The following is a 25,507-nucleotide window of genomic DNA, read 5'->3' on the forward strand; positions in this document are numbered from 1 at the left end:
TCCATATTTTTTAAAATCATAACTATCTTTCAAAAAGGCTATTAGATACAGATCAAATTATATTACAGGGTAGCTGTAAAACCCCTCTTTAACAACAATAAAAACATTCTCAAGAATCATCCGACAGCCTGCAAATGAACTTTAAGGAATATTTGACAAAATAAAAATTCCAGTCCAGCAAGATATTGTCCCTTAAATATTATTTTAAAATGTCTGGATGTGGTGACTCACACCTGTAATCTCAGCACTTTGGGAGGCTGAGGCGGGCAGATCATCTGAGGTCCGGAGTTCGAGACCAGACTGACCAACATGGAGAAACCCCGTCTCTACTAAAAATACAAAATTAGCCGGGCATGGTGGTGCATGCCTGTAATCCCAGCTACTCGGTAGGCTGAGGCAAGAGAATTGCTTGCACCCGGGAGGTGGAGGTTGCAGTGAGCCGAGATTGCGCCACTGCACTCCAGCCTGGGCAACAGAGTGAGACTCTGTCTCAAAAAAAAAAAAAAAAAAGAGGCTATTGAGCATTTCCCAGCTGTTGTTTCAGTTCTCATATTTCTGTTTTCCCCTTCACAATATTTTTGTTGTGATGGGGAAAGGTGCACCCAGTTAATGATTTATGTGCCTGTTGTTTTGCCCATATTCTCCAGAAAACCCTTTCAAGACCATTCTTTGGAATCAGGTTTTACATGTGCACTGCAAGTTAAATTTTGTCAGTTGTCACCGGCTGGGAACCCTTCTGTGAAAGGCAGGTTGATATAGAGAAAAGAGCACTGGGTCTTAATTCCGACCCTGTCACTTTTTAGCTTAGTGTCTCTTGGCAATTCACTTAAACTAAATGAGCTTTCATTTTCTTATCTGTAAAATGAAGAAAATAATAATTGCCTTGCCTACCTTGCCGAGTTGTATGGAACAAATAATGCAAGTGAAAAGTGCTTTACAAACTGTAAAGTGCTAAGTAACTACCAAGTACTTTTATTTTTACGTTTTTTTTTTGTTTGTTTGTTTGTTTTTGAGATGGAGTCTCACTCTATCACCCAGGCTGGATTGCAGTGGCATGATCTTGGCTCATCACAACCTTCACCTCCCAGGTTCAAGCAATTCTCATGCTTCAGCCTCCCAAGTAGCTGGATTACAGGTGCACACCACCATGCCTGGCTAATTTTTGTATTTTTAATAGAGACTGGGTTTCACCATGTTGGCCAAGATGGTCTCAAACTCCTGACCTCAGGTGATCTGCCTGCCTTGGCCTCCCAAAGTGCTGGGATTACAGGCGTGAGGCACCACATCCAGCCTATTTTTACTTTTTTATTGTAGCAAAATATTTTTAACATAAAATTCACCATTTTAGCCATTTTTAGGTATACAGTCCTGTGGTATTAAATACTGTCACGTCGTGGTGCAACCATCACCAGCATCCATCTCTATAGCTTTTTCATCTTCCCAAACTGTAAATTAATTAAACAATAACTCCCTATTCCTCCCTCTTCCTATCCCCTGGAGACCACCATTCTACTTTCTGTCTCTAAGAATTTGACTGCTCTAGGTACGTCATATAAGTGGACTCATCAGTATTTGTCCTTCTGTGTCTGGTTTATTTAACGTAGCAAAATATCTTCACGGTTCACCCATGTTGTAGCATATGTCAGAATATCCTTTCTTTTTAAGGCTGAAAAACATTCCATTAACTGTATATACCATATTTTGTCCATTCATCTGTCAGTGAATATTTGTATTGTTTTCCCCTTTTGACTATTGTGAATAATGCTGCTATGAACATTGATGTGCCAATATCTGTTAAAGTTGCTGCTTTCAATTGTTTTGGGTATATATCCAATAGTCATATTTCTGGATCATATGGTAATTCTATGTTTAATTTTTTGAGAAACTGTCATATTGTTTTACACAACGGTTGCACCATTTTACAATCCCATCAATGCATCCCACAAGGTGTCCTATTTCTCCAAATCCTTGTCAACACTTGTTATTTTCTAGTTTCGATTTTATTTTTGTTTTAATAACAACCATCCTAATGGTTGTGAAGTGGTATCTCATTGTAATTTTGATTTGCATCTCTCTAATAATTAGTAATATTGAATGTCTTTTCATGTGCTTATTGGCCATCGGTTTTTCTTCTTGGAGAAATTTCTATTAAGACCTTTGCCTATTTTTAAATTGAGTTGGTTTTGTTGTTGTTGAGCTGTAGGTATTCTTTATATATTATGGATATTAATCCATTATCTGACAGATGATTTGCAAACATTTTCTCCCATTACATGTGTTGCCAAGTATTTTTATTTTTATTCACGTATCAGATCCTATAAAAAATTATACTCAACCCTTCACTATGGAGCTTTAGGAACTAAGAATACCCCTTGAACAGGCTTCCTCTATGGTATCACATAAACATGATACCATAGCCTAAAGTCCAGTTAAGAAATCATTGGCAGCTGGTGCTGTAGTTCCCACCTGTAATCCCAGCACTTTGGGAGGCTGAGGCAGGCAGATCATTTGAGGTCAGGAGTTTGAGAACAGCCTGGCCAACATGGTGAAACGCCATCTCTACTAACAATACAAAAATTAGCCAAGCATGGTGGTGCACGCCTGTAGTCCCAGCTACTTAGGAAGCTGAGGCACGAGAAACAGAGAATTGCTTGAACCTGGGAGGCAGAGATTGCAGTGAGTTGAGATCGTGCCACTGCACTCTAGCCTGGGTAATAGAAGGAGACTCTGTCTAAAAAAAAAAAAAAGAAAAGAAAGAAAAGAAATCATTGGCAAAATTTCTTCTTCAGGGTTAAGTAATAAGAAAAAAAATCTCAAACTTCCCCTATTTACAATTTGTCTCAGTAAGATATTTAATTTAGTAGCAAGCTGGAAAGTGGTTTTTCTCTACCTCCTTACATAAAAATTATGTAGATTAACAGATTTGACAACAGAAAGCTAAAACTGAATATGCCCAAGGGGAGAATATAGAGACATTTTTTAAAAAATAGTATTTCCTGCTTGTGCCTATTCATTCATCATACACAAATGAAAAGCCAACAAGCCATGTCCTAGCAGAGAATAAAGACCCTCTCCAGCGGCAAACTGTTAAAGTGTATAAGTGGAAATAACAAATAAAAAAAATATTGAGTACCTACAGGTCTTTCATTCATTCCTTTATTTTACAAACATGATAGGCTTTGTGTTAGGCAGGCCCTGGAGACACAAAAATGAGTAAGCAGTTCCTACCTTCAAGGAGCTCTCGCTCTGGTAGGAAAAATGACTAAATAGTAATAGCACAATATCGTGAGTACCAAGGAGCTCTAATGAATGTTTCCATCATGGATAATTCACAGCTAAGTGCTGTGAAGATTACCTCTGCATATCATGCCAATTGCTAACATGTAGGGGCTTATAAAATCCATTATGAATATAAAACTTCATAAAATATTAATGACTGTTATTACAGTCTCAGTACTCCTTTAGTACTAAGAGACAAGGTACTTAAACCACCTAAGATTTTGTGTCTAAAATTTTAAAAATTTGTTTTCATTATAAAAGTAATGCATTCTTTTTAATTTTTTATTTAAAATAAAAATTCATTTAATGCAAATTTAAATTTTTTCTTTTTTTTTTTCCTTTTATTTATTTATTTATTTTTTGCTTTGAGACAGGCTGTCACTCTGTCACCCAGGCTGAAGTGCAGTGGCACAATCAGCTCACTGCAACCTCAACCTCTCAGGCTCAAGAGATCCTCCCACGTAGCTAGAACTACAGGTGTGCACCACCACACCTGGCTAGTTTTTGTATTTGTTGTAGAGATGGGGTTTCACCATTTTGCCCAGGCTGGTCTTGAACTTCTGAGCTGAAGTGACTCTCCTGCCTTGGCCTCCCAAAGTACTCTTATTGCAAAAGGTGTAAACAGTACAGAATTCCCCAGAAGCAGCCATCATTAACAGTTTCCTATATTCTATTTCATCTAAGATGCCATTGACTATAAGATGCATTCTAAATTCAAGGATGCTGAAAAGTAGAGAACAAAAAGGACTTTTGTAAGCATTTGAAGTCTTGAATCTGTATGAGCAAAAAGTAGAAGCAATGAGGTAGGCCTGAGCAAACCGTACAGGGGAATCAGCAAGAAAAGAGGATTCTATTCATTTTCATGCTAATGTTTTGTACTTCCAGGTGTACTTCTAAGTATATCAAACTATGAGGTAGAAGGTAAAACTTCTAAGAGCTCTGGCTCTTAGAAGATACTGTTTATATTCCCGAAGTTGTACTTAGTACCTTATGAGTAGGTTACAAAATATGATCCTCACCTTTTGGAAGATTTATTCTGTATTACTCAAATGAACCTTTGCCTGGAAGAAGATAAATCTCTAGTTTCTGAAACATTGGTCAATATATATATATTGGTCCCACATGGGCTGAAAAGATATGACAGAGCATAAGGCTTTCTTTTCATTCATTGTGCTGTATTTATTTTCTCTACTAAAATCCCAGGGGGTTTAAGGAATTAAAAAATGTTGGATGCAACCTGTCCAACTAGCGAGTCTCTTTGTTTCAGAAGCATTACGTATAGCATAGTATAACAGGAAGACCTGGCGGGGCACGGTGGCTCATGCCTGTAATTCCAGCACTTTGGGAGGCCGAGGCGGGTGGATCACCAGGTCAAGAGATTGAGACCATCCTGACCAACATGGTAAAACCCTGTCTCTACTAAAAATACAAAAATTGGCTGGGCATGGTGGTGTGCGCCTGTAGTTCCAGCTACTCAGGAGGCTGAGGCAGGAGAATCACTCGAACCCGGGAGGCAAAGGTTGCAGTGAACCGAGATCACACCACTGTACTCCAGCCTAGGTGACAGAGCAAGACTCCGTCTCAAAAACAAAACAAAACAAAACAAAAAACAGGAAGACCTGTGTATGGAGAGACGTAGGTTCTACTCTTAGTTCTACCACTAATTAGATGTGTAATTTTAGATAAATCACTTAACCTCTCTAGACCTCTGTTTCTCATCTCTAATTAATCTAGTCTGTAGGTTATAATGAAGATCAAAAGGAATCATATGTATGGAAGCACTTCAAAAAAATGTAGCACATGCATATTATAAGGTATTATTAATACTTATATTTATTATTGGTCTGCAATGCCACTCTTAGACTTTGGCAAGAGAGGCGCCTGCCCTGAGCCTTGTACTTCAGAAGGCCCTGCATAGCACAAACACAAATGTCCACAAATTGATTAAACATCTGCCAATATGTTCCTAGGAGACATGGCCTCAACTCTGACACATTCTTTGAAGTGATTCAGTGATTATATATAATATTTTCTAGATATGCCTCAAAATAGACCAACTTGTTTAAACACATAGCAAATATTTTCATAGCCACTCTTGGTTAACAATGGAGATGTCATTTAAATGCTGTTAGAGCAGTTAGGTTTAATTTAAACAAGATAGTGAGCTGCACTAGGACAGTTACGTGAAACAATAGAGGATCTTCAAAAAACTAAGAAATTGTGGTCTGTGGTGGGAAATACTTTTGATTTTGGGCTAACCACAGTTATTTGGTGTGGACTATTGCTTGCTATTAATAATGTTAGCAAAAGCTTACAAAATACATAGACTTACCTAAGTTTGCCTAATTTGCTTTTTTAATCATTTAAAATACTTTTTATTGCATTTGGCTGTTCTATGAAATGAAAGAAAAACATAAAAGAACAAAAGAAAAGCACAATTTTTAAAAAGTGCTTTTTAAATTTTGGCAGAAAATGATTTTTCTAAATAGAAAGATACTAAATATAGCATATACAATGAAATATTCTACAAAATAGAAACAAGAAAACGAAAATGATTGCATGATTATAAAGAAGTTCACATACAAATCTGTATATATGTATTATATATACATATTTTCTATTCTTTCCAGATAGCAGTATAGTCTCCTTAAAGAGAGATTTGAACAAACTGAACCACGTATTGTTCCCTCTATTTTTCTTTATGATATCCCAGTATTGGAAAAATTGAAAGTACAACTTAATACTATATAAATGATATTGCTTTAAGGGCTGGCAAAAAAAAAATCACAATATGAGTAACAGAATTAATGCAATAAAATTAAAAATTTATAACATTTTCTATGACAACTATCATTATTACAGTCCTATTACAATGTCTGAATATAATATGTAAAATTAATGTTCATTTCCAAATATAAGTATTGATTTAGACATTCTATTAACAATGCCTGTTGCTACTGCCTCCAAGAATAAAATACTTTCAATCCCATTGAAAATCATTTTTAAATCAAGAAATAACCATAAAAATGGGCAACTAGCAGCCCTTGGGGCTACTTTGTCTATGGAGTAGCCATCCTTTTATTTCTTTACTTTCTTAATAAACTGGTTTTTACTTTTTAAAAAATCATTTTAAAAACATCTAATATTAAGGATTATTTTTTGGAGACAAGATCTCACTATGCTGCCCAGAGTGGCCTCAAACTCACGGACTCAAGTGATCCTCTCACCTCAGCCTCTGAGTAGCTGAGATTATGGGCACATACCACTGTGCCCAACTTCAGTACTTTTTCTTTCTTCTTTCTTTCTTTTCCTTCCTTCCTTCCTTCCTTCCTTCCTTCCTTCCTTCCTTCCTTCCTTCCTTCCTTCCTTCCTTCTTTCCTTCCTTCCTTCCTTTCTTGCTTTCTTTCTCTCCTTCCTTCCCTCCTTCCTTCCTTCCTTCTTTCCCTTCCTTCCCTTCCTTCCTTCCTTCCTTTCCTTCCTTCCTTCCTTCTTTCTTTTTCTTCCTTTCTTTCTTTCTCTCTCTTTCTTTCTTTCTTTCTTTCTTTCTTTCTTTCTTTCTTTCTTTCTTTCTTTCTTTCTTTCTTTCTTTCTCTCTCTCTCTCTCTTTCTTTCTTTCTTTCTTTCCTTCTTTCCTCCTTTCCTCCTTTCCTCCTTTCTTTCTTTTTCTTTCTTTCACTTTTTAGATGGAGTCTTGCTCTGTCACTCAGGCTAGGGTGCAGTGGTGCAATCTCAGCTTACTGCAACCTCCACTACCCGGGTTGGAGTGATTCTCCTGCCTCAGCCTCCTGAGTAGCTGGGATTACAGGCACATGTCACCATGCCCAGCTTATTTTTTGTATTTTTAGTAGAGAGGGGGTTTCCCTATGTTGGCCAGGCTAGTCTCGAACTCCTGACCTCAGGTGATCTGCCCACCTCAGCCTCCCAAAGTGCTAGGATTATAGGTGTGAGCCACCATGCCCAGCTCAGCTTTAGTAGTTTTTTTATGTGAAAATATTATTAAGGGAAATTTTTAAGAGTTTTTCTTTGCTAGAAATGTATATTGATATGCTCGCAGATAAAATTATAAGATATCTAGGATTTACTTCAAAGTTATTGAGAAGGCTGGGCACAGTGGCTCATGTCTGTAATCCCAGCATTTTGGGAGGCCAAGGCTGGTAGATCACTGGAGGTCAGGAGTTCGAGACCAGCCTGGCCAACACAGTGAAACCCCATCTCTACTAAAAATACAAACATTAGTGGGATGTTGTGTCACATGCCTGTAATCCCAGCTACTCAGGAGGCTGAGGTGGGAGAATTGCTTGAACCCAGGAGGCAGGGATGCAGTGAGCCAAGATGGCACCACTGCACTCCAGCCTGGGCAACAGAGTGAGACTGTGCTTCAAAAAAAAAAAGTAATTGGGTAGAGAAACATGGGGAATATAAATGAAGCAACATTGACCATGAGTTAATAATTATTGGGGCTGGATTGTAGGTACATGGGAGTTCTTTATACTCTACTACATACATTTGTGAATGTTTGAAATTTCCCATAATAAAATGTTAAACAAAAATTTAAGAAGCATATGGAAGAGGAAAAAAATATTCTCCTCTACCCTCACAGGTTCTGTAACTGGAGACTGCCAATGAAACTGCCAAAAGACAGATTAACAGGAGAAAAGACATACAGACATCATCTGATGTTAATGGTTTACTTTTTACATGCATGGAGGCCTTCACAGAAAAGAAGTGAAGGCCTAAAGAAGTGATTATAACCTGGGGCTTATATATCATTTTAACAAAGAGTAATAAATTGTGAAAAGGGGTTTGTCTTCTAAGAGCTGTAAATTGTGAGAAGGAAAATATATGGGGGAAACTAATGGAGGATAAGGTTATTTTAGCAAAGTTTGTACAGATCCATTTCAGTGCTTTCTATCTCCAGTGATGTTATTCTCCTGCTGGTATGGAAAAGGTGAGGGAGAATACCTTCACAAAGGGAAATTTATGCCCTATTTTAGGAAGATAGGAGGACAAAGAACTCTTTTTGTGTTTGCTGCTGCTTAATTGCCTTCAGCTCAAAATAAATCCTTATGCCAAAGTAGCATGTTTTTGGTGGCATATTCTAATCCCCTTCAAGTACACCGATTCAAGAAAAGTTGTTTGTTTTGCTATTATTGTCAACAGAACACAAAGTACATGAAAATTTGAATTATAACAATATGATTATTTTGCTAAAAAACAAAATACAATATTTTATTATGTAATTAGTATACAATTTATGAATTATGTGCATATTTATCTTATTAGTCATCCAACATCACCAATCCATCAATGGAACACCCAAATGCACAATAATAACTAAGTCCAATTATTTTTGCTGTCTAGCTGACTTTCAGTTATATGAAAACTATTGCTTTACACATATTTTTTAAGATTTTGAGGCCGGGCGCAGTGGCTCACGCCTATAATCCCAGTACTTTGGGAGGCCGAGGCAGGCAGATCACCTGAGGTCAGGAGTTCGAGACCAGCCTGGCAAACATGGTAAAACCCCATCTCTACTAAAAATACAAAAATTAGCTGGGCATGGTTGTGGGTACCTGTAATCCCAGCTACTCTAGAGGCTGAGGCAGGAGAATCACTTGAACCTGGGAGGCGGACGTTGCAGTGAGCTGAGACTGCGCCACTTCAATCCAGCCTAGGCAACAAGAGTGAGACTCTTTCTCAAAAAGAAAAAAAAAAAGATTTTGTCATCATAAAGGTATACTTGACAGTTTGTCAAGGAAGGTGGATAGAACATATTTATTTCAAGGTTTGTTAGCTTCATTTATAACTTTAATGATTTAGACCTACTGTACATAGCCCTCTACTTGAACTCTTATCTTGGGTACTGCAAATGTTACGGACATGCATGTTATTCTCAGATTTTCCCTTTTATTCTTAATTTTAACAACTAAGAACGTTTTGGTGAGGATTCCCAGTATAAGAATTTTATTTAACTTAAGTTTGTCTTCCCCAAAATATTTTAGAAAAACATTGTATAATTTTACTGGATATTAGATCCATTTCTGAGATATCTGGATCTCAGATATCTCTGAATATTTTACCCTCAGCAGGAATCATGTATATTCATGGTTGTGTTGATACTCTACCCCCTTTTTACCCCCCAAACAGCCATCATCTCTTTAGCAAGAACAGATGAGATCAAGTTACAATCCTGTCAGGGAAGACAATAGGGGTGATTCGAGATAACTGGTCATCCACAAAAAGAATGTTCTGTAAAGGGCTAGAAGTGGTGGCTCATGCCTATAATCCCAACACTTTGGGAAGCTGAGGCGAGAGGACTGTTTGAGGCCAGGAGTTTGAGACCAGCCTGTGCAACATAGTAAGTCTCTATCTCTATGAAAAAAATTAAAAATTCGTTGGGTATGGTGGTGCATGCCTATAGTCCTAGCTACTCAGGAGGCTGAGGTGGGAGGACCCCTTGAGGGCAGGAGGTCATGGCTACATTGACCTGTGATCTCGCCACTGCACTCCAGCCTGGACAACAGAGCAAGACACTCTCTGAAAAAACAAACCAACCAAAACAAAGAATGTTCTGTAGATAATTCTGTTTATAATCCCAGTCTCATGTTCAATACAAACATTAGGCCTTAGGACATTAATGTAGAGAGAGAGTTTGAGATCCCTTATCTTCTATATGATGGAGACATTTAGAATCATGTTTCCTTTGCATGCGATCCCCAAATTAGAAAATGCAAGGTATAAAGAGGTCAAGGTAATTATCTGGACAACAGTTTGTCCAGATAACCAATGAACAACTAGTTAGTTTGTTTTACCTAAACTATTCATATATTCATACCCCTAAAACCCTTTTTCTGCTGCATGATAACTAAAATCTGCATGCAAGGCAATATTTTCTGACTCGAAAAAACTAGTTATCTCCAGTGAAGTACATTAATATTGCATATCTCTAGTTCCAAGATACTTTTGATCATAGCATTGGCCAAAATGTAGTAATCACTTTTTTAGGAGAAAAACAACAAGACTCTAAAGTTAATTCTAATTTCAGAAACACCTAAATGTGAAAAAAGTATGTACTAAATGTCTTAGAATTGAGAAAACACTAAAAGTATTTAAGTATGCATTAGAGTTAGGAAAGTTATTATTCTTATGAAGGCCTTAGGGAGTGACAGGAGTCAGAGAAAGGTATACATGTGGGTCATTATGTAGGGATAGTATGGTGGCCCTCAGCTCTGGTCACAAAGGTGTAGCATTCAAGCTCAAGGACATGGGGGAAGACTCCTAAAAGCAGGGAAAGGGAGCTTGAAGGCAGCCATGGGTCATGCAAGGGTGGGCCACAAAGATACATGACATCAGGAAACTGGTCTGGGTCTGGCTCTGACCCCAAATCATCAAAAATAACCAGAAACTACAAGAAGTTACTAGGGTGGGCTCTCACATCTGAAACTTTTCCTGGCTTCTTGTTAATATAACAGGCAAAAGCACATGACCTTTCAGTTATCCTCCTTGAGAAATAGGGTTGAGTGTTCCACCTCCTTGAACACTTTAAATTATATTCAATCATGTTTTAGTGTAATGTTAAAATATTTTTAATTCTATGTATTAAGAAATGCAAAATGTTTTGAGACTAAACATCAGAGGGTATAGTCATTAAGTGTTACTGTGTTAGCCCAATAATTGGCTCCTTTCCTGTAATGAATGAATCTGCTTCAGAATGGAAAAAATAAATTAAACAGAAAACAAATTATCTACATAAAGGTCATATGAGCTCTTTGTAAAGAGGAATGAGGTATTACAAGAAGTTTACTGAGCACCTGGTATTTAGTTCTGGTGGCTTGCTTCACTCTGTAAATGCCAATAACTAGTGTTTGCAAGTCTGAACTATTATAATGGTCACTTTCATGTAATAATCACATCCTTATTCTCTAACTGGAATCAACACCATAAAAATTGTGGGTACTATGTGACTAAATAAGTGAAACAAATATCTTTTAACAGTCTGGGAGTAAGAACAGTGTTTGAAGATGAAAACAGGAAAAAAAAAAAAAGAGGCGTTTTGGCTGGGCACGGTGGTTCATGCCTGTAATTCCAGCAATTTGGGAGGAAAAGGTGGGAGGATTGCTTGAGGCCAGGAGTTCAAGACCAGCCTGGGCAACATAGTGAGACCTCGTCCCTGCAAAAAAACAAAAATATAAAAAATAGGCAGTCATGGCGGTGTGTGCCTGCAGTCCCAGCTGCTCAGGAGGCTAAGGTTCAAGGATCACTTGAGCCCAGCCAGTTGAGGCTGCAGTGAGCAGTGATCTCACCACTGCACTCCAGCCTAAGCAACAGGGCAAGACTCCGTCTCCCAAACAAACAAACAAAAAACACCAGAAAGGAAAAGCGGCATTTTGAATATTTTTGGCAGTTTTGATTCTGCCTTCAGAATTCACTTTGGAATCTACTTTCAAAGACGTAAGTGGATACAAACTGTTATAAAACATCTTCAGTGTGTCTCTGGATGTCTCTTTCCAAGCCCCTTTCTAGGTAGAGAGGCCAGACCGTCCATGAGTTGAGAAACACTTTGGGTTTTATATATCATTCTATTCTGAAGCTTTAGGTAAGATGATACCAGATAGTAACCAAAGGAACTGCCTCCATTCACTGAGCTCACACTATGCAACAGGCACTGTGCTCGGCATCATGGAACCAAAAACAACTTAAAAAGTCCTTGCTTTTCAGAAGCTTTAATGTGATGGTGGGGGAGGAGTCAGAGGTTGGGTTCAGATGAGTAAACAAATCATTAGGCTACCAGGTATTGATTACCAGCAGGGAGTACAAAACAGAATTACTTAAATCAGTCTGCAGTGTGTGTCTTGGAGGTGGAAGATGGGATGGCAGTGGTACACAAGAAGGCCTTCCTGCAAAGGAAAAGTCAGAATTTAAAGTCTTAACTAATGAATAGAAATTAGCAAGATGAAGTGTGGCAAAGGAGTGTGGAAGAGCCTTCTTGGTAGGAGGAACAGAATAAAATAGGCAGAAATTGGCAAGTCTTCAGATGGGGGCTGAGGCAAAAAGAGAAAAAGGAATCTCATAGATGAGCAGGTAGAAGCTGTGAAGGGGTGAATAGAGCAGTCAAAATCATGTTTAATCAGGTTTCATCAGAAAGCTTCTGTTAATTCAGTTTTGGGGAATATTCCTTCCTCTCATTAATTGGTCCCTTTGTCTTAACACATGTCATGACTTCTAACCTGGCTTCAGTAAAGAACGAGTCAATAACTAACCTCATTTTTCTGGGTTTGGCTTTTTGGCAAGTCACTATCTTTCTAGCTTTCTTCCTGTACTCCATTCCTGATATTCATTCCTGTTAAATGGCTCCATTCAGTGCATTTTGTTGCTTGTTTGGCCAGTGGTCCAGGTAGCTAACATCTAGTTAAACTTAGTTTTATACCTGTTCATCTTTCTTTGCTAGAAAGACTTCAGTTACTCAAAATAAGCACTCTCTTAGTTTTTGGGTTAAAAAAATGATTTTTAAAAAATTGCCGAGAACCAAGGGCTAAGGACCAAGAAAGCCAATAACAATGATAATAGCTACGATAGTGGACATTTGTTCGTTGCTTCCTCAGTGTATTAGTCCTGCCTTCTCTTCTCCATGGTATTTTTATTTCGTTCAGGGAATCCACTCCTCCCCATGCAGCCCATGTGCTTCCAGAGAAGCCGGTTCGTTAAAACTAATCATCATATTCCATCCTCCTATGCACGACTTTTGGTTCCAGGGAAGGCATGTGATTTAATCAAGTAAATGTCAGGATACTTTTGGGACCAAGTTATTCTCTCTAGGTATGGACAAGGGAACGTGCACTTCTATGGAGCTGTTGGCAGCCATCTTGTGATCATGAGGATTGCTGGCTTTAGAATAAAGCTGTTGCTACAGAAGGCAAAGTAGAGATGGAAAGAAATTGAGTCCTTAGTGATATGGCTGAGTCTTTAGGGATGTAAGACTTAAAGAATCTGAATTCTTAGTAACATAAACTAACACCAAAGTGTACCCTACCTCTTGACTTTTCAATTTTATGAACGAACATATTCTCTTATCGTTTAAGCCAGTTTAAGTTCTACTTTTTCTGTTACTTGTAATATAAAATATCTTATGCTATATAGTTACTATTTGTTGAGAGCCTACTATGTGCTAGGCATTGTAATGAGTGTTCTACAAAGAGTAATTCTCACAACCATTTTGGTATTTTGGCTTTTTTTTTTTTTTTTTTTTTTCTGTCAAGGTCTTGCTCTGTTGCCCAGGCTGGAGAGTGCAGTGGCACAATCTCAATTCACTGCAGCCTTGAACTCCCAGGCTCAAGTGATCCTCCCACCTCAGCCTCCTAAAGAGCTAGGATTATAGGCATGACCTATCAGGCCCCAATTGTGGCAAAATACACATAACATGAAATTTTCCATTGTAATAATTTTTAAGTGTACAATTCTGTGGCATTAAATACATTCACAATGTTGTAGAACCATCACTACTATTTCCAATCACAGTCATATTTTGAGGCAGGTATAATTATCCTCATTTTACTAAAAAGGAACTTCCTCAGAGAAGTGCATTACCCAAGTCAGACCACCAGTTAGTAGTATAGTCTGATTTAAACCCAAGTCTGCCTGCAAAGCCCATGTTTTTCTGCTTCATTCTAGTGCCAAATTAAATTATCAAGCAAGGAAACAGGAAATCTTGATCAAGTTACCAGCTCAGGGTCCACAATATAGAGATTAGGATCTTGGGAGGAGCAGATACAGCAAATAGGAAACAAGGTAAGGAATAAAAAGTGATCAGAATCCAAGTCATCAAAGGTAGGACACAAGAGGCTGGAGTCAGGGGAGAAGGGAAACCATTTAGGTTCATGAAGTAGTTAGAAAGGGGCCTCATCAGTGGCAGCTTCAAGAATATCTGGTTGTACTTGTTCACCCTACTCTGGTTTGTAAGTGAACAATTGTTGCCCTGCCTGCTTACTTCCCCAAAGGATCCTGACCTGAAGTCTAATGACAAACTATATTTTAAAACAAAAACACCCTCAATTTTATGTTAAGCATTCATTAAAATAAGTCACTTAATAAAGTTGATCTGTATCAAGAGGGAGACACATCCCATGGTGGGGCCTGGCCCTTTAAATGTGGTCTGTAATGACTAGAGAGCTCCATTTCCTTCTTGTTAGGACAAGATGGATCCAAATAGAGTTTCCCCACCTCCCTCACTGTCCCCCTACCCACCCCAAATCAGAAGCTTCTGGGCTAAAAGCTATCCATCTTTGATGAGTATCTCATAATTATTTACTTTGTAACTAAAGTTATTATAACTCTAGAAGGTGTTTAATCTGTTGATCTGTTTGTTTTCAAAAGTCTGACTCCTTTCATTTGTGATTCTGGGTAAGTAGCAGCTTAAAGCGTTTTACTTAGACAAAAAGATCAGTTCCCTAATTTTCACTTTCCGTAAGTGTAAATTTCTACAGTGTCAGAGGCTGTCTTGAAATGGGGGAGGGGAAGTTATGAGAATGGATTGGGTAAGACACCTTGATGTTTTCATACCCCCAAACCTGGAACTGTATACCAAGGCCTCTTCTCCAGCTGTGTACAAAAACTACTAATATTTTCTCAAAAATTATTTTATATACAAATATAGGTACTTACCTTAATGATTCACTCACTGCCCACTGAATAGCTAGGAGACAGAGACAAGAATCCTATGGAGCTGCCGGGCATGGTGGCTCATGCCTGTAATCCCAGCATTTTGGGAGGCTGAGGTGGGCAGATCACCTGAGGTTGAGAGTTCAAGACCAAACTGACCAACGTGGAGAAACCGCATCTCTACTAAAAATACAAAATTAGCCAGCCATGGTAGTGCATGCCTGTAATCCCAGCTACTCAGGAGGCTGAGGCAGGAGAATCACTTGAACCCAGGAGGCAGAGGTTGCGGTGAGCCAAGATCGTGCCACTGCACTCCAGGCTGGGAAACAAGAGCAAAACTCTGTCTCAAAAAAAAAAAAAAAAAAAAAAAAGAACCCTATGGAGCTGATGCCATTTGACATGGTTGCCACATGTATGTGGCTAATCAGCCTTCTTCCTCTAGAGCAGCATTTGGGGAGTGAATGTCCATCATATGTGTAAATAGTCTCTTCAGTAATACAGTTTTTCTGGAAAACAAAACATAGAAATCTTAATTTTTTTCTCCTTATCTTTTCAGTTTTCACCCTTTCCTTCCTCTCCATGACCACCACTCCTTGCAGTAGCCTATCTTGTTAGCAGCCATGGGAGATGAGGACTGGGCCATGCCGCACAGCAGGTAGCCCAAACTAAGCAACAGGATAAAAGAGAAGTTGAGAATGGACTGACTCAAGTCATGCAGGAGTCTTGGGAAAAGAAGTGATCTGGCACTCCTTCAAACCAATATTCTTTAAATAGCTGAGGGCAGAGAGAAATTCATTTTCTATTAATATAAAATGTATAGCTCTTTATGGTCAAAATAAAGAATTTATTATATGCACTGAATATCACAATATTTCCACTTATTTGGAATTACCTTTCATTTAACATTTGTCCCATCACTGATCACTCAAATAGCAATAGTTACTCACTCACCAAGCAGAGTGGTAAATTATACTTTCAAAATCTTGCTCAAAATCAGTTAACAAGTTCTTTTTTTCCTCTAGTTTTTATGCCATAAAAACAGTTCTAACTTTTCCAAAGTACTTATTCTTTCTTCATTTTTCTTTCGGGAATTTCTGAGCCAGACAATCTCATGGAGACATGTTCTGGCTTTAAAATGTAGAAAACCACCAACTGTCCCCCAAAATAGTGTTACAGTTTTGGGTAGAATTCCAAACACAAATCCTACCACCACTTCTTTTTCTAACCAGCTTTCTTGAGGGAGCATGCACACCTGTATCTATACCCCAGTGAGAGAACTCCAGTACCATTTTATTAGTAAGCAGTCGGACGACCAAATTTAAAGTGAAGCTTGGGTCATAGCTGGGTAGAGGCTAGAAAGCCTACGTGAGGCCTCTTACTTTTCCAACTCCAAAACAAAATCTTTAGACCCCTTCAAGTGTGCCAGAACTCAGAGTGAGAGTGAGGATAAGATAAAAACAAGACTCAAGTAGAGAAGTATCAAGAGCTGAGCACAAGTCCACCTACCTGACCAGGTATCAGGATGAGGTTGGCCTGCCAGACCCCTGGAGTTGGGAAGAGAAAGGGGAGAGGAGGAAGATTGGACCTTCTCATTAGAGGTGACCCGTCTGCCTCTTCCCCTGTTACCCCCATGGCCTCTTTATTTACCTAGTACAAGGCGGGGAATGTGCAAAACAGCCTGCTGCTCCTAGGAGTATGAGATGAAACAGCAGGCATTAGGGCCTGTCGGAGATGAAAGTGAGTGCCTTTCAATGTCATGATCCCTTTCTCTAGTGAACTGTCCCCAGTGTCTCTGACCAGACTAGTCACTTCTTCCATGTGGAGGATTTAATAAGAGGGTAGATAGAGGGGCAGAAGCCTAGGTGGGGGTTTCCTTCTTTATGAGCTCTGGCAGAAATGCAGGGAGAAAAGCTGAATACCCCACTCTCCAGGCCCTCTTATTCTGTCTTTAACAAATGCACTAAATAATCAAACCTTGTTCAACTAAGTCTGTCCAACTAGGAGAGATTAGCAGTTCCCTCAGTTATTACCAATGCTCCACTGTAACTTCCTGGGACCAATGAGATGCACAGTTAAGCTGTTCTTCCCAAGATTTTCTTATGGGTCAGGATAGGTCATTAATCAACTTAACTTCAAGACCATACTGCATCCTAGGCCAAATATTCACTCCCCAGTCTATTTTCCATCAGAAATTATGTCATCATATTGTCCAAAATTGGTCAACAGAGATTACTTTTGAAAGTCCAAATAAAACAACAGAGTGGCTGAAAATGGAACAATGTGAAGCCCTCCCCATTATTAAATTCCCAGGGAAATTCAAGTCCAAAATGAATTCCTCTTCCTATTGTCAACTGAACTCCAAAGACCTTAAAAGCTCAAGATACTCTTCTCTCTATTTTTCTGATCTTTTCAGTACCTGTCAGAGGGCTCTCCCTCAAAGGCCTTGGGGTTCAGAGTCTTTTAGCAGCCACTGCATCTTCTTCCATTACAATGGGTGTAGCACCTTTAGTACCTTCAAAATTGAAGTAATCCGCCCACATGTCTCATGTCTCAAAAATGTAGAAGCAGATGTGACTCCTGTAGTAACAGCATTGTACAAACAAAATGATGTTCCTAGAACCCAGTGTTTAAACCCTTGTTGCTGTGGCCTATCAAAGACTTCAGTAGGCTTAGTGTTCTCTTGGGTAGGAAGAATAATGTAGAGGAAGCAAAAATGAAGAGAGAACATCTCGTTTTCCTTATTGCCAGGATGCCTTTTAGAACATGTCCATTTTCTAACTGCTACATGTGAATTTAAATTTAGTTGGGATAAATTTCTCATCAAGAGGTTAATTGTGACACTATGTTTTCAATAAGGACATAGCTGACTTCCTATAAAACATGTTCATCCTTTCCCCAAAAGCCCCATTTTTTTCTAGGGACCTATATCCCCTCCATCAAGTTCACCCCATCTGAAGCTACAAGAGCAAGTCAGATTGGTCTAAGAATGATCCCCCTCACCCTTGCCAGAGGTTAATTCAAGGATGGGAATAGGGCCTAGTTAGTTACAAAGAGATTTGAGGAGGTTTTCAGTGGTAGCATCTCCAATGTCTGTAACTTATCCAAGTCTTCCTCTTTTTCTCAGTATCCTTTCCATGTTTTGAATATTTCTATTTCCATTTCCCTTTTGAGTCAGGATCATAGTGGGGTCTAATGTTTCCTCTGACATGTGCTGTCCCCGTAAAGTCCCACTTCCTTTAGCTTTCAGATTCTCCAGCCCTTGAGTTACTTGTGCTGCCTCGTGCATTACTTTCTGCCATTTCTTTCTCTACTGCTGACTCCTGTTCCATTTCTCTCTATCATTCACTACTCCTTTCAAGGAGGCCCAGATGAGTTTTTAAATTTTAACCTGCTACTTAAGTGAATCCAATTATTCATCTAGCACAGGTAACTTTCAACTGTTGCCTTTTTGTCTTTTTTCCCCCAGGCCTATGCATTGGTTTTCTTACCTACTCCATAGATTCTTGAGAATCTCCCATTAAAACAAACCAAAAAAAAATCTGCATCTACCACAAGATCCTCAGCTAAAATACTGAGTGGAGAAATCCTGCACAAGAGGTCTCCTCCCATCGGTTTCAACCCATGTCTAATCACTACCTATTGTTGTTCTGCCTCTTTCCTTTGGTGGTATCTTTCTTCTGTTTTTTTAAGTTTTTCTAATGCTGTTCATTTTCTAGTCGTTTTTTCTTATAACAAAAGCATACCTGACCAGGCATGGTGGCTCACTCCTGTAACCCCAGCACTTTGGGAGGTTGACGTGGGTGGATCACTTGAGACCAGGAGTTTGAGACCAGCCTGGCCAACATGGGGAAATCCTGTCACCAATAAAAATACAAAAATTAACTGGATGTGGTGGCACGCACCTGTAATCCCAGCTACTCAGGAGGCAGAGGTTGCAGTGAGCCAAGATCGTGTCACTGCACTGCAGCCTGGGTGACAGAGTGAGACTCGGTCTCAAAAAAAATAATTAAATTAAATTTAAAAATTAGCCGGGTATGGTGGCATGCGCCTGTATTCCTGACTACTCAGGAGGCTGAGGCAGGAGTATCACTTGAACCCAGGAGGTAGAGGCTGCAGTGAGCTGAAATCGCACCACTGCACTCCAGCCTGGGTGACACAGCAAGACTCCCTTTCAAAAAACAAAAAAAGCATATCTGCTTCCCCACATACAATGTCCATGTAATCTAAAAATTCATTAAGACTTGGGAGATTGCAGTGAGCCAAGATCGCGCCACTGCACTCCGGCCTGGGTAACACAGTGAGACTTTGTTTAAAAAAAAAAAAAAATCATCAAAGCCTGAAATAACACCACCACCACCAACAGTAACAATAATGGCCAGCAGTTTACTGAGTCCTGACTATGCACCAAACACTGTTCTAAGTACTTTATAGGTATTAATTTGCTTGATCCTCACAGCAATCCCACAAAATGAGGACTATTATCACCTCTGTTTTACAGATGCAGAAATAAGCACAGATAGGTTAAGGAATTTGCCCAAGGTAAGTAGCAAAGCTCCCTGTTGGTTTTCCACTTTCACATCTGCCCAAACTTCTATCACCTACCAGTACTTCCCTAATATAACATGCTTTTATTGTTTTGGCCTACTCTTCTCTCAACACTTAGAAATTGGTTCTGCTCTTAAAAACCAAAAATAAAGATTTACCACTGTCTATCACAGTCCATCCTAACACTTGAACATAATTAATTTCTTTTAATAGTGCTCTGTCTGTATTATTTCACAGGGAAAGGTATTAAAGTTAGATTCCATAATTCTTCAAAGATAACTTCTGGGTTCATTGGATTGTGTGCTTACCAGGTTTTCCCACATATACATTAAATTTAAATCCTTAGTTCCGAGTTAATTTTCACTACCTAACTGATAAAAAATTATCTGGGCATGTACTGAAGAATAAATTTTTGCAGCTTAGTGAGATAAGTCATTCATACTCTAACAATATTTTAAACAGAGCTGGTTATTCCTGCAGGGAAACCATATTCAGATCAAACTAATTTATTAAATGACATAAAAGGAGTGAGCAGCTTTGAGGTGTCTTATGTAACTGACTAAGTGCTGATGGCTTGGGACTAGATGATAGAATGACAGAGGAAAGGAAAGCTGAATCTTTGAAATGGTAAAATTGTAATTTAAGAATCACAGTAAATATCACCTGCCAGGTATTGAAATGATTAAAGAGCTTATTTTTTCCACACTGCTATTGTGATAGGTTTTATAAACAAATAATTTTAAGTACACCAACCTTTTAAGCACCAGTAATTAGCTGAGAAAAACAAACACAAATGTTCTTGAAGAGAGAGCAAACCCTGAGGGAGTTCAGTCCTCTGAAATTATGCTAAGTATTACTGAAATAATTCTAGGTGGCTCCCACCCCCAAAAGAAATCCCTTTAAATTTTTCTCCTGTTTTCTAACATATATACCTTTTATGAAAGCTAGTTGACAGAATTATTTACTAATATAGGTGGATCTGCCTATGGATAAAACCTTCCAGGATATTTTGGGTTCTCACCAGAACTCAAAATTATTGTCTACAATGCTTCTGAATGGAAAGGGCCCTGCATTGGCAGACAGTGGCTTTGCTACCAAATAGTTAAGGTTTTGTCACCTCCCTTCTTTGGAGTTTAGTTTCCTAGTCTATTGAATACAGAAATGAGATTTAATGATCTCCAAGGTCAGTCCTAACAACTCTCAAGTTCCACAACTGAGTTGAGTTTGAACACTTTTGCACAAAGATGACTTTAACATTTAATCCCAAGAAATAAACTAAACATATGTAGAAACCAGTGATGTGGGGATAGGATAAGATTTTTTAATATCTCCCAATAGATGTTCCATTATTGTTAAACTGGGTTCTCTCTTGAGCACTTCATCAGCCATCACAGCTCCAAGAAAGGGAGAAGAAATGCCAAATCTCAAAAATGAAGAAGATACACTACATAAGGAAAGTTCCTGACATACAGGAAGGAGAAAAATCCATTCCTTAAAACCCTGAGGGATGATGGAAAGAAGAAAAGGGTACAAGGAAGAGGTAATCAGACCCAGTGTGCTTACTTTCCATCCCCTCTCAGGGTGGAAACTAGAATTGAAGGTATGTAGTTCACATATGCGCAGAGACATAGGGAAATCCAAGAAAGTTGGGAGATAGTGGATTGCTTCCCTGGACATGTCTGTGAAACACCAAGACCTCTAGGAGTTCTACTTTCAGCCTGCCAGTATGTTCAATATAACATAGGCAGAAAAATGCAACATTGTTGGACAGTGGCTCAACAACTAATAAGCCCAAAGCCAGGCTCCTGGCTCATCAAGGCCTACATGTGGTATTCGGGGAATCTAAAAGTACCCATGTGTCTCAGTGAGAACCACAAGGATCAAGGGACCTGTGGAGACTTGGGGTCAGTACAAAGAGGTTATAGTGTATAGGGCACATGGCTCACGTATGGATTTCAGCAAAAGAAATCAGCCTCAAAAGTACAGAAATGACCAGTTTTATCAGTAATAAATGATAAATGACAGTGGCTGCCATCAGACAATACCAGCCACTCCATGCCAGAAGACAACATAAGGACTGGCATTAGTGGCTTAGATGCCCTTGTAAACCTCCCTATCCCTCAGGGATGCTACCACCCTACCAGTTACTGTGTGAATTTGAAAAAGGTACTCCCTTTCTCAAGACACTTTACTACCATCTACCAGGAAATTGTCATAATATACCAATTTTGCTAAAACAAGGCATTTTACTGCCATATGTCAGAGAACTGTTGCAATTAACTTAGAAATCTAGGGTAGGCCAGGCGCGGTGGCTCAAGCCTGTAATCCCAGCACTTTGGGAGGTCGAGATGGGCGGTTCACGAGGTCAGGAGATCGAGACCATCCTGGCTAACACAGTGAAACCCCATCTCTACTAAAAAAATAAAGAAACTAGCCGGGCGAGGTGGCGGGCGCCTGTAGTCCCAGCTACTCGGGAGGCTGAGGCAGGAGAATGGCATAAACCCGGGAGGTGGAGCTTGCAGTGAGCCAAGATCCGGCCACTGCACTCCAGCCTGGGCGACAGAGCCAGACTCCGTCTCAAAAAAAAAAAAAAAAAAAAAAAAAAATCTAGGGTATGTAAAAGATACCCCTTATACCACATACAACAACTCTAAACCCTGCCCCCCGCCATTAATATATTGAAAGGAGAGTTGGCAAAATAAAAGGTGAAAGCAGTTATGTTTTTTTAAAAATTGAGGTGATGTGGGCACTTGAAGTTAAAATTACAGAAAATAAACAAGCTACATTTTCTTTACATCTGAATTATTGTAAGTAAACTTTCAACTCTGCCACACCAAAATACAAACTCTTTATGCCCAATATTTTCCTTTTATTAGTATTTCCCATAACACCTTACATACATATTAATGCACACACAGAAGGAGCCAATAAGTACTTGTTAAATAAAAAAGGAAATTTTTAGAAAAATCAGAAATGATGGACACACTTATAATGTAATTTTCCTGTACTTTTACTTTTCCCCTATGTTTATTTGAACAAACCTAAAATTGTACCCATTTGCACCTAGCTAACAACCATAAAAATTTGGAGTTCTCCAGCTGTTTTGTAACAGCTGTCATCCTCAAAATATTTTTTTGAGAAACATAGATCTACGTTTCTCTATTTTTTCTGGACTATGGAGAGATCATCTCAAAATCACAGAATTCTTAAAAACTGAAAACAGGATCATGCCGTCTAAAATAAGTTCTTATTTAAACTCGGGAGGTGGGGGGGGGTGACATCTAGAAAGGTGAAGTATTTTGCCTGTAGTCACACACCAAGTCTGGGACTCAACACAGTACAAGATACAGGCTCGCCTCTTTGCGTCTCTTCCTCCTTCCAAAATACACTTTCCTCCCTCTCAAAAGCTTTATCACGCTTTGTAGTTACTTAATTATCGATGTCAAACCTAGACAGCAAGTGATGACACTCAAACCAGAGACATTGCCCAAAGTTCTGAAAACCAGAGAATCAGATAAACTGACAGTTTTACCACATCCAAAAAAATACAAAACAAAAGAGAGAAGGGGGAGAATCGAGAAAGAGTACATTTTCAGTCATCGTAACAGAAGCGAGGGAATAAAAACAAGTTTCCCTTGGAGAGAGATTATGTTGGGGGCATCAGGTATAAAGGTAATTCCTCTTGAGGGTTTTTCTTTTCCTTGTAGTTTGTGGGACCTAAAAAAAAATTTAAAAAGTAAATCACATAAACAATCACAACATCAACTCATTTACTTCTCTCCTCTCACATATTAGTTTCCCACACATTGTACACACTTCTTCAGAGAACAAATCAAACTGGCCAAAAGTCAAAGCTTTTTCAAGGTTTAGATGATCTACGATTAAGCACCGACTCCAAACTTCGGTTACCAAGCCCAAAGCTCGGAGAAGGAAATCTCCAGGGTTTGCAAATACCCTCAGCTTCGCTAAAGGGCACGAAATCTCTAGCGCTCCCTACAGCTCAGATTTTGAACCCACCTACCACAGAAAACCCGAGTTACCAAAGATTGGCTCCCTCGTTCCACTTTTTTTTCAGCTCAACAAAATTGGGTGAAGGCTGGGGTAGAGGGGGAAGCTGAAACGGCGAACCGAAGGATTAATCACTTCTCCCCATTACATCAGCAACCCCCGCCCTTTCCTCCGAGCACCTCCTCTCCCAGAATCGTCGCTACGCACTGGCGCTCTCTTCGCCCACCCCTTGCTCTATTATTTGCCCTGATACCTCCCATTATCACCCGCCCCGCCACACTCCCCCTTTCCTCTTTCCCCCTCCTAGGCGGGGGAGGGAGGAAACCCGAGAGAGGAAACGGGGCGTTGAAGGAACTTCGCGATAAGAGCGGAGGCCCCATTGGCCGGAAGGTTGTACGGGAGCCTTAGATTGGCCGCCTGGACGGATTCCCCGCCCCTCTTCTCCCCGCCCATTCACCCCTCCCCCCGCCGCCTCGCGGCCCTCCCCCGCGCCCCCGGCCAGCCCCGCGGCGGGGAGGGACCCACTGGGCGAGTGGAGGCTCCGGCGGTGTCAATGGCTCCTCCTGCCACGGAGCAGCAGCAGAAGCAGCGGCGACAGGGCTGAGGAGGAGGAGGAGAAAAGGTTCCTTTAAGGAGGAGGAACGACGACGCCTCTTTTTCTCCCTATCTCCTCCCTTCACACTCATTTCCCCTTCGCCGAGGAGAGAAGGGGGGGAGGAGAGAGAAGAGGCCGAAGAAAGAGAAAAATTCCTCACAGAAATCTCTTTCAGGGGGTGTGGGGGGGAGGAAGAGGGAAAAAAAAAGAGCCGGGCGCCCCCTGCTCCCTCCCTCCCTTCTCTCCCTCTCTTCTTCTCCCTTCCTCACCCGCCCGCCCACTCCCCCCGCTGCCGGAGACGCCGCTCGCGAGTCGGCGGGACCGGGATCTGTCTCCTCAGCCGCCGCCGCCGCCGCCGCCGCCGCCGCGCTTCGCCTCGGGATCCCCAAGCGGCGGACGCCCTTTCTTTCTTTCTCTCGCTCTGCCCGTCTTTCTGCCTTCGTCCCTCGCGGCCGCCCCGCCCGGCGGCCTCGGCCTTCCCCGTGCGTCAGGCCCGCCCGGCCGGCCTCCCTCGGTCTCCGTCTGTGTACCCAGGCCTTTCTCCGGACTCGGGGTCCCGCTCGCCCCCTCCGCCCTCAGCGTCTCCCCTTCCCCTCGCCCCTTCTCCTTCCTCCTCCCTCTCCCACTCTCCCCACCCCCTTCTCCTGCCCCGAAGCTCGCTGTGCGTGTGCGTGTGTGTGTCCCTCCGCCAACGCCGCCACCTCAGCCCGGCAAATGAACTCCGTCCGAGCCGCCAACCGGAGACCCAGGCGAGTGTCGCGGCCGCGCCCGGTGCAGCAACAGCAGCAGCAGCCCCCGCAGCAGCCGCCGCCGCAGCCACCCCAGCAGCAGCAGCCGCCCCAGCAGCAGCCTCCGCCGCCGCCACAGCAGCAGCAGCAGCCTCCGCCGCCGCCACCGCCGCCTCCGCCGCTGCCTCAGGAGCGGAACAACGTCGGCGAGCGGGGTAAGGCCGGGCTCCCTCCCAGCCGCCAGCCGGCCGGGGCACCGCGGGAAGGGAGGCAGGGGCGGGCGGGGGCGGCCTGCGCGCCCTAGGGGTGGGAGACCCAAGCTGAGCGGAGGCGGGTCCCCGGTGCCGCAGTGTCAGCCGGGGCCGGGCCGGCAGGAAAAGCCGCGGCTTCCCTACTCGCCCGGGCTCTTGCTCAGGCCGCGCTTTGTTTGGTTTCGGGGGCTCGGCACCCTCCACCCCCACTCATCCCTTTGGCTTCTCGGCTCGCTCACGGACCCCGCGGAAGTCTGTTGGCCGGGGGGGGAAGGCGAGCGGCGTGATTTCTCTCTTTTCTGCTGCCTTCCATGGTTTAGTCTGTCTCTTTCTAATGGTAGGTTGGGGGGAGCAACTGGGAGCAATCGGGCGGTGGGGTTGGCTGGGGAACTTGTTTTCCCCCATTTTTCTGTGTTAGCCTACCCCTTCCTGGGGAGGAGCGGGAG

At 41.2% G+C, this 25,507-nt stretch overlaps 1 protein-coding gene and 2 long non-coding RNA genes across 7 annotated transcripts in view; 2 read left to right on the forward strand and 1 right to left on the reverse strand.

Annotated features, from left to right (window-relative positions):
* Positions 1-15,792, forward strand: part of LOC114671712 (uncharacterized) — an 88,745-nt gene extending 72,953 nt beyond the window's left edge. Inside the window, exon 4 of the long non-coding RNA XR_003721739.2 lies at positions 15,491-15,792. This is a non-coding gene — a long non-coding RNA (uncharacterized LOC114671712). The remainder of the gene's footprint in view (positions 1-15,490) is intronic.
* Positions 15,793-22,327: 6,535 nt separating this feature from the next.
* On the reverse strand, positions 22,328-24,722 carry LOC144333775 (uncharacterized). 2 transcript variants are annotated; one of them, XR_013402784.1, is made up of 4 exons: positions 24,352-24,722; positions 24,013-24,087; positions 23,520-23,593; positions 22,328-23,196 (listed from the first exon to the last, which is right to left on the reverse strand). It is a non-coding gene; the product is annotated as an uncharacterized LOC144333775 (long non-coding RNA). The 2 variants fall into 2 exon arrangements; XR_013402783.1 differs by lacking the exons at positions 24,013-24,087; positions 24,352-24,722 and having other exon boundaries at positions 23,520-23,657.
* The window catches only part of FBXO11 (F-box protein 11), a 102,707-nt gene continuing 101,365 nt past the window's right edge, over positions 24,166-25,507 (forward strand). Inside the window, exon 1 of one of the 4 annotated variants that reach the window (XM_077958604.1) lies at positions 24,166-25,025. In XM_077958604.1, the coding sequence (XP_077814730.1) occupies positions 24,797-25,025 (229 nt within the window). In that variant the 5' untranslated portion in view covers positions 24,166-24,796. Of the gene's footprint in view, positions 25,026-25,058; positions 25,399-25,507 lie in introns of those variants that run through there. The other 3 variants (NM_001265781.2, XM_077958605.1, XM_077958607.1) reach the window with 3 other exon arrangements.

This window comes from Macaca mulatta, chromosome 13 (genome assembly GCF_049350105.2).
Source record: "Macaca mulatta isolate MMU2019108-1 chromosome 13, T2T-MMU8v2.0, whole genome shotgun sequence".
In the NCBI taxonomy this organism is placed as follows: Eukaryota; Metazoa; Chordata; class Mammalia; order Primates; family Cercopithecidae; genus Macaca; species Macaca mulatta.